We start from the raw sequence: 8,641 nt of genomic DNA, 5'->3' as shown, positions 1-8,641 counted from the left end.
CAAGGTTTCTGGCTGTTTTTGAAGGAGTTATGGTTGATGTGCCTAACTGGATGGTGAAATTGTGATGAAACGATGGGTTTGCTGGAACCACAAGCAGTTCTGTCTTGGCAAGTTTGAGTTGAAGGTGATGGTCCTTCATCCAGCAAGAAATGTCTGGCAAGCTGAGATGCGAGCAGCTATCGTTGGATCATCAGGATGGAATGAGAGGTTGAGTTGAGTGTCATCAGCATAGCAGTGGTATGAAAAGCCATGTTTCTGAATGACAGAACCTAATGATGCCATGTAGATAGAGAAGAGAAGTGGTCCAAGAACTGAGCCCTGAGGAACCCCAGTAGTTAGATATTGCGACTTGGACACCTCACCTCTCCAAGATACTTTAAAGGACCTATCTGATAGGTAAGACTCAAACCACTGGAGTGCAGTTCCTGAGATGCCCTTTGCCAATAGGGTTGACAGGAGGATCATGTAAGTCATTACTGTCTTGGATATTGATTGTAATGTGAATGGTAAAAATAAACATAAATGCCGCAGTCTACACATTTATTTCACATCTCAGTTTAATCATGACACATTTCAATTGCACATGCCCTTATCTTGAATTTAGAGGGCATGCTCATTCTGGTGGCATTTTTGCCCCAAGCTGCCGTTGATTTCCGACCCTGATTCTGAATCAAATAGTGTACTTGGGAAACTGTAGCATTCCAGAGTCATGCTTCTTTCCCTCTTTTTTTTTAAATTACCTATTCAGGTGGAACATTAAACCATTAGGAATGGCTATTGCCTGGCATTTTAGACTGTGAAAGCATTTGTGCATTTATGACCTATGTAGGATGTTATACATGATCTGGCTATGGGTTGTAGTTGCACAATGCCATCTTTAAATCCAAAGCAATTATCAAGAGGAACTTCCATTCGTCAGCATGTTTTCAATGCATCAGGGTTCAGTATGTTGCCATTCCACTAAGTTACCTTCTGATGATGTGCAGCATTTATATAGTCCAGCATATAGTTTGTAGCCATACTGGGAATGGCACTTTAATAAAAGTAATAAGAATCAATCAACAGCATCTGGCCTGTTGTGAATTATAAAATACTCCACACTCATCTCTCAATTTCAAATTGATCTCAATCTCTCAAATCAAATACACAATTTTCGTTGGCGAAATCCAACCATTTCAATAGGAAGCAACGTGAGCAGGAGATTTTTACACGAAGGAAACTTCAGGATGCATTTTTTTATGTTAGACTTTCTGTCCTTTTTTGTCAATGACCGATATACTACTTAAAAAAAAAAGATAAAAAAAGATAAAGCAGTGATGATAGTTGTGAAGTAAATAATAATGATCATTAATAATCATGAGTAAATGATCACTCAGACACACCGACAGTTTGTTTTTTACTTTTATCTTACATTACAGATGATATATACAACATTAATCTTGTGTGCAGTGCAATAAAACAATTTATTTTTGGTAAACCAGCAGTATACACTTTTACAGATAACCACTTACACATCATTTTTAGACACTGAGTATTGACAGTAAGTATTTGAAAATGTTTTACATACAAGGGTTTTTACAAGGGTTGTGACCCTTATGTCACCAAAAAAAAAAAAAAAAACTGTGCCAAAATCATTTGCACATGCTGTCTGCCACTGAGTTGTCTAAACTCTAGAAAATATTTTGGACTTCATAGGCAATGACAAAAGCAGACAGAATAAAGATCATGCATTAAGTTGGTGTATGTAACACTGAACACGGGGGGAAAGGTGCATGACATGTTGACTGAAGATTTTTAGCTTCATGAAAATACTGAACAACCAAAGGTGCAATACTCAATTATGATGATTTACACAGCCTTACCTCTTCAAAAATGTCCCTTTGCAATAAAAATTAAATCTATTAAAAATTATTTCACATTCTTCAACACTTCCATGTTAACATGAAGCCATAAAAGCTCAAGATAAAACTGCAAAAGCACTGATATTATCTATGAAACCACTGCAAAAAGACTGATATCACCTATGAAAGCACATAACAGAAACACAATCTATGTTTTTAAGTACTGAACATCAGCTAGGAGGTCAGTTGATGTCACTGTCACTGCCAGATTCACTCAGCTGAAGATCATTTCCTGAAGGAAAAAAAGACAACAAAACAATTTACCATATAAAACACAGAAGGGTGTTCCTTCAACTACTGCCACTTTAATGTCCCAGGTTAACTAACATAAAAAAAAAGTTGAATAAGATTGACATTAAAACAGTCTAAATGCGCATAGTGTTTCTTTACAGAGTGACATCACCAACTATTGGCCTGGCATGCATAATACAGTGTTTTTAGTAGTTTTCACGGATCCGTGTGAACAGGGATTGTTTTGACAAAGGAAAAACTTTTTCAGTTTTTAGTACATTGTTGTTGTGTAAACGTACCCTAAGTCATAAAAAAGTTGATTACCAAATTTGTCAATGTTCTATGTCACATCAGATCTGTCTTTGTGTTGTTCTACTGTTTGTTTGATCATGCTTTGGTTTTTTTTGGCTGATAATGCAAAATAGTTTTCTACGGCTGTTGCGGAGAATAAAATGATGGTGAATGCTCTTACGGAGTGTGTTCATCAGCTGGTTGCTGCCTTGTGATTTGTTCATTCCATTGGCCATGTTGTTCCTGCTGGGGGACAAATGAGTTTCCTGTTCTCCGTCACTGCAGGAGCTGTCATTACCACTGCCAGAACAACTGCCAGAGTCTGAGGAACTGCTGCTGCTCATCTGCTCAATCACGTCCACCTCGGCTCGCAGCTCTGAGTCAAGAGCAAAAGAGAAAGACTTAGCTAAACAAAAAAAAAAACTGCTGAATTCAGCAATATCTACAAGGTCACATCGAAATGATATTTATTTTGCACCTAAACCGAACACAGCACGGGTGTATTCCTACTAGAGCACACAACTCTAATTTCATGCTGGAAATCAATTTTAGAATTTAAAACAAATGCAAAACTATAAACAGTCAACACAATGAAATAACATGATATTTAAAGGAAGTATACTTAAGAATTAAATAGATGGTCTCACATTTTTAGAACATTAAAGGGTTAGTTCACCCAAAAATGAGACGCGAGCGTGTGGCGGCGCTGACCCAGATCCGGCGTGATGACGTCAGCGCCACAACACACTCGCGTCATGATACTGTCATGAACGCGCGTCCAAAGTGACGCAGTAGAGACGAAAATGCGGAATAAAGTCGTTATTTTTGTTTTCTTTGTGCAAAAAAGTATTCTCGTAGCTTCGTAACTTTACAGTTGAACCACTGATGTCACACGGACTACTTTGTCGATCATCTTGATACTTTTCTGGACCTTGAACGTGGTAGTTACCTTGCTGTCTATGGGAGGGTCAGAGAGCCCTCAGATTTCATCAAAAATATTTTAAATTGTGTTCCGAAGATGAACGAAGGTCTTACGGGTTTGGAACAACACAAGGGTGAGTAATTAATGACAGAATTTTCATTTTTGGGTGAACTAGCCCTTTAATGAGAACATTATTATTATATATTTTTTTTGGTTTAAAAGCAATGTTGAAAGTTGAAAATATAAAATCAGCGTAAAGTCACAACAAGAGACTGTAAACTGCAGACATCCAAAAGTTGGCAGGATTGTCCCAAAATGCACCTCCAACTCATGCATGAACACACACAGCTGGTTTTTGTGTTTCTGAGAACTCTAAAATTGAATGGGCTAGAATCAAACGTTTTTGATCTTTCCATCAAGTCAGATAATATATCAGGGAGTTTTAAGATTCTACACCATCTCTAGGCCACTAATTATCAAATGGTATATTTTTTTCATTAAAAGTACGTATTAAACTAGAATAATCCAAAATTTTAAAAGCTCTAGTAGTCTACAGCTTTAGGAGCCTACTGTATAATCACAAGCATGCGGTCTAACCTCGTTTGATGTCATCCAGCTGAGGCTCAGGTGAAGGGTTGTCTTTGGTTGGTGAGGTCTTAGCCCCCGCTCCGGGCTTGATGGGGGTGCGGAACTGTGCCGTCAGCTGGTTAGCTCTCACGGACTGCTGCTCGATACGAGCCTGGATCTTACTGCTGCCCTCAGCTCTGACCAACACAAACGCACATCTTCAACATCACACTGACGACTGACAAGTCATTTTATGGTCCATGTGAAAGTGAAAATACTGCACAATGTGACAGTTTCAAGCAGTCAGAGCAGGTGTGGATGAGTTCTGTCTGTTTGCACACACTCTCACATTCACATTAAACTGTATAGCTCGGTGGTCCTCAGACTATGGGAGTGGGAGCATGTGATGTTAATGGTTATTTAGAATAGGATTACAACTTTCATGTATCTTTTGAATAACTAGGTAATATTGCATGCACTAACGTTTATAAGCACACGCAGAAGACGTTTTCCTTTTGTCCAAAAAAAAAAAACTTGATTTGAAGTGAGCATGATTTTCTATAAGTGAGCATCATATCGTTAATAAAACCAGACCAATAATAAAACCAATTATGATTAAATTTGTCTAGTTTTTCAAATGTACTGGATGTTAGTGTGATTAAACCAGGGATATAGTTAACTACATCCCTTAAAAATAAAAGCAATATTATTGTAATAAATTTGACTTAATGTATACTAAGTCCCTATCCACACGAACGTGGTTATTTTTAAAACCGCAGCTTTTTCTACGCGGTTTGGCTGTTCGTCCACATGCAAACGCTGCAGCAGGTCACTGAAATCGAACATTTTTGAAAATGCCTGCCCGGGTGAAGATTTTCAAAAACTCTGGTTGCAGTGTTATCGTGTAGACAGAGAAACCGGAGTTTTTGGCTTGTGACGTCAGAGCCTGTGCTGTTATCCCCGCCTACTGGAAACTTTTTCAGGCTTCTGACTGGCCAACATGGCTTTACGGTTGAGATTATATCGCCACCTGTTGGTTTGGCATGCTCTTGACAGTGCTTCATAGCATGTGTTTGCGTTTTCATGTGGATGGAGATTTTTTTTAAAACGGAAGAAGAAAAAAATCTGTTTATAAAAATACCCGTGTACGTGTGGACATGGCCTAAAATAACTGGAAAAAAATGAATAAACTATGACTTTAAAATGAAAATGGAAAAAATAATTTTTTTTTCAAAACATTAATAGAAAACTATAATAGTATCTCAATGATACTAAAATAACACTGGTTAAAACTAAATTGCAGTATTTGAAATATGAAATTCATTCTGCCTACTTATAAACTTATAAATATTACTACAACGGTGTGCATATATAGACATCACCTTGACATTTTCACCACTCCTAGTTGTAATGTAGAAACTTTCATTTTCTGTGAAGCTGCTTTGCAACCACGTGTATCATGAAAAGTGCTATACAAACAAATGTGAATTGAATTGAATACAGTTTCGATGTTGTTTAGATTCTGCTTTGATAGGGCACTTTAACAGATCTGCAAAGGGTCAGTTAAGATACTGAGTTTACTAGAAATATTGTTAGTAATTAAAAAAAATTATACTAATCAATGTCCTTAAAGGAACACTCCACTATTTTTGAAAATAGGCTCGTTTTCCAACTCCCCTAGAGTTAAACAGTTGAGTTTTACCGTTTTCGAATCCATTCAGCCGATCTCCGGGTCTGGCGGTAGCACTTTTAGCTGTAGCTTAGCATTGATCATTGAATCTGATTAGACCGTTAGCATCTCGCTCAAAAATGACCAAAGAGTTTTGATATTTTTCCTATTTAAAACTTGACTCTTCTGTAGTTACATCGTGTACTAAGACCGACGGAAAATGAAAAGTTGCGATTTTCTAGGCCGATATGGCTAAGAACTATACTCTCATTCCGGCGTAATAATCAAGGAACTTTGCTGCCGTACCATGGGTGCAGCAGGCGCAATGATATTACGCAGCGCCTGAAAATAGTCCCGAGCATGCTCCCTGTGCAAGCAGGTGGTCACGGTTATGTTGGCGGAAGTTAGCCTATTTTCAGGCACTGCGTAATATATCAGCTGAATGGATTAGAAAACGGTAAAACTCAACTGTTGAACTCTAGGGGAGTTGGAAAACGAGCCTATTTTCAAAAATAGTGGAGTGTTCCTTTAAGCTTTCATTCAAAAAGACTTGGTGTGACTAGGTGTCACTTGACTTGAAATCTCTTCACAAACAACGCTCACAATTCATTTGGCTGCTCACCTTGTTTTCTTGACTTGTATGCTGCTGCTGAGCTTTTCCAACATAAACTCTCCAGTGTCATGGTTGATGATGAGAACGCAGTCTTTCTGATACGGCCTTTTGTTGCCCTTAAACACTGTCATTGGTGGAGTGGAGCCCTTGAGAGAAATTACAGTAAGTGGTCCGTAGAAAGGGTTTCATACACAAAATCTAGCGGACAATGACTCTTACTGGTATGTGAGGTAATGTGATGGTAACCTCATCTCCTTTTCCAACTTGTAATTCTCCTTCACAGGATGTATCAATAGATGCTGGTTTAAAATCATCTGTGGAAGAAAATGAATATACAGTACGGCAATTTATTTTTAATTATAATAATAAAATCCATGCATATTATTACTGACACAGGTCTAGTTCATATCGTCGATGATTTTACATAATCCACATATTTGTAACATCAAATCTACAGGCTAGCCTGCAGGACGTATATTATTTTCAGTTACTAGGCTTCCTCCTGTTTCCAAATACTGGTAAGATTCTTGAGATTAGAGGTGTGTGTTTATGTTTAAATGAGTATGCAATTCAGTTTATTCAATTATTTTTATTAAAACAAGTCATACATGATGGACTCACATCTGATGGTGTGAAAAGATGATTTTGGCCTCTTCTCAAAACTATCTCCGAGCTTTAACACATGCTCTTCTTTATCCAGAGGCGGGTTCGAGCTGCCGTTCATCACTGCGCGTCACATCGACACCAGCAGCCTCACACTAAACAGCAACTTCTGCGGTGAATATCACATGTAAACAAACACAACGAAGTTGTAGCAAAAACACTCTTGGCAGATCCAAAACTTCCGGGTCACGAAAACAAAAATAACGCCTTCACCAAAGATGTTATTACGGGTTTAAAAATCAAACATTTAGTATTTAAAACCTAATGCACAAAATCGAATAAAAAAGCTGAGCTGTTCATATTTCGAAGTGCGCGAAAAGGTCCAAATGACGATCGAGAAATAAATCAATAAATAATAATGATTGAAATAAAGGTATTGTGAGTAAACATCATATTAAGATCGCGTGTTAGCACAATTACAGGTAAATCATTTGCAAGTTTGTTTTTCCTCATAAGCAAAAGTAGGGGATGAAAATAAGAACGAAATCCAGAAAAAAAAAACGCTTTGTCGTTTGACTTCCGGTTCAGTGATGTAAATAAAAAAGTGATTAATAAATGCGTGAGCAAAATAAGATTACTGTTTTATTTAGCAACCTATGATGCTATTTAAATACTATTTTATAGTATTTTATAAAATTGAATAAAAATGTTGAACACATACCCCGTAAATTGATGGCGTGACACTAGTCCGATTACCGTAAATACACAAAGCAGCAAGCAGCACGCATTAAGATGTTTAAACACACCTTCTTTAAGTGGAAAAAAAAAATCGCATACTGTATTAATGCCTAAAAGCACATAAATAAATAAAAAAATATCTGGTTAAGAAAAACTAAAACAGCAGGATCAAAGCGTGTTTATGTATATTCTATGGCTGCTTTGTGTCGGTTCATTACGGTAAATCGGCCTGTTTGAATAGCGGTCATACTGAACATTTTGTATATGAATGTGGAACACTTTCCATGCAGTCACAACCATGACGCCTACACCACCAAGGGTCATTCTGTTATTCAGCGGGAAGCGAAAGGCAGGGAAGGACTATGTGACAGATTTAATACAGAAAAGGTGTGATCTCGAGTTTTATGTAACACTGTTGGGTGAATAGATGAAATGCATGGCAGGTTTGATCGGTGACAACGGCGGGGCTCTAGTGGTTGGTTTTGGCAACAGCTGATCTGTGACTGGAGCGTGCATGGTAGGTAGTGACGTAGAGTCCGGAAGGGATCCGGAAATGGAGGATGAAATGTTTGGCGTGGATGAAGAAGGAGGGAACGGGAATAATGAGTGGAGTTTAGTAGAAAATCGGAAAAGAAAGAAAATCTGGAGTAATACATCTGAAACTGACAGTGGAAATGAAAATCATCCGATAAGAGGAAAGAAAGAGGAGTTCAAGGTAATGATGAAGTTTGTGGATGAGTCTTTTAAGATAATAAATCCGCTGAAGCTGTCTAAAGTAATTAAGGAAACGATAGGATCAATAGAAACTCCACACTCCAGATCAGTAGGTGGCGGTAATGCACCTTTAAGTTGGTTTGCCAAAACCGCCAATAAACATCAGAAGAAGAAGAAGAAGATGAAATGCATGAATATAATCTATGCTCTTATTGTAAATTACAGACTGACAGCAGAGATATGCTGTATACTCAGACTGTCTGCACCTCTCAAACAGCAGTATGCTAAGGTACAGTATGTACAGTATACATCTGCTGTTTTAACTCTGTAAAGCCTGACATGTGAAATTATAGCCAGATTTGTTTAAAGGGGTCATCGGATGCTACATGTAC

The 8,641-nt window shown here is 37.8% G+C and overlaps 2 protein-coding genes across 3 annotated transcripts in view; one reads left to right on the top strand and one right to left on the bottom strand.

Moving 5' to 3' along the window:
• Nucleotides 1-1,445: 1,445 nt before the first annotated feature.
• On the bottom strand, nt 1,446-7,579 carry LOC107697266 (ELL-associated factor 1-like). Of its 2 annotated transcripts, none has more exons than XM_016497981.1 (7): nt 7,519-7,579; nt 6,816-6,946; nt 6,414-6,508; nt 6,204-6,340; nt 3,943-4,109; nt 2,605-2,799; nt 1,446-2,133 (listed from the first exon to the last, which is right to left on the bottom strand). In XM_016497981.1, the coding sequence occupies exons 2-7, from the start codon at nt 6,916-6,918 to the stop codon at nt 2,084-2,086; spliced, it is 747 nt and encodes a 248-aa protein (XP_016353467.1). In that variant the 5' UTR covers nt 6,919-6,946; nt 7,519-7,579; the 3' UTR covers nt 1,446-2,083. The 2 variants fall into 2 exon arrangements, with proteins under 2 accessions (XP_016353467.1, XP_016353468.1); XM_016497982.1 differs by having other exon boundaries at nt 6,816-6,966; nt 7,519-7,544.
• Nucleotides 7,580-7,762: 183 nt separating this feature from the next.
• Nucleotides 7,763-8,641, top strand: part of LOC107697277 (phosphomevalonate kinase-like) — a 3,433-nt gene continuing 2,554 nt past the window's right edge. The window contains exons 1-2 of the mRNA XM_016497997.1: nt 7,763-7,922; nt 8,475-8,538. Of these exons, the coding sequence (XP_016353483.1) occupies nt 7,804-7,922; nt 8,475-8,538 (183 nt within the window). The 5' untranslated portion in view covers nt 7,763-7,803. The remainder of the gene's footprint in view (nt 7,923-8,474; nt 8,539-8,641) is intronic.

Source organism: Sinocyclocheilus anshuiensis, unplaced genomic scaffold (assembly GCF_001515605.1).
Source record: "Sinocyclocheilus anshuiensis isolate Anshui unplaced genomic scaffold, SAMN03320099.WGS_v1.1 scaffold979, whole genome shotgun sequence".
NCBI classification, from domain to species: domain Eukaryota; kingdom Metazoa; phylum Chordata; class Actinopteri; order Cypriniformes; family Cyprinidae; genus Sinocyclocheilus; species Sinocyclocheilus anshuiensis.
Note: the sequence above shows the minus strand (reverse complement) of the source record. Positions and strands in the feature narration are given on the sequence as shown.

Coding starts and splice junctions, on each gene's coding strand:
- LOC107697266 (XM_016497981.1), bottom strand. CDS start 6,918: ATGAACGGCAGCTCGAACCCGCCTCTGGATAAAGAAGAGCATGTGTTA. Junction 2,800..3,942: donor GCTGGATGACATCAAACGAG/GTTAGACCGCAT, acceptor CTCTTGACTCAG/AGCTGCGAGCCGAGGTGGAC. Junction 2,134..2,604: donor CCAGCTGATGAACACACTCC/GTAAGAGCATTC, acceptor TTTTTCCTTCAG/GAAATGATCTTCAGCTGAGT.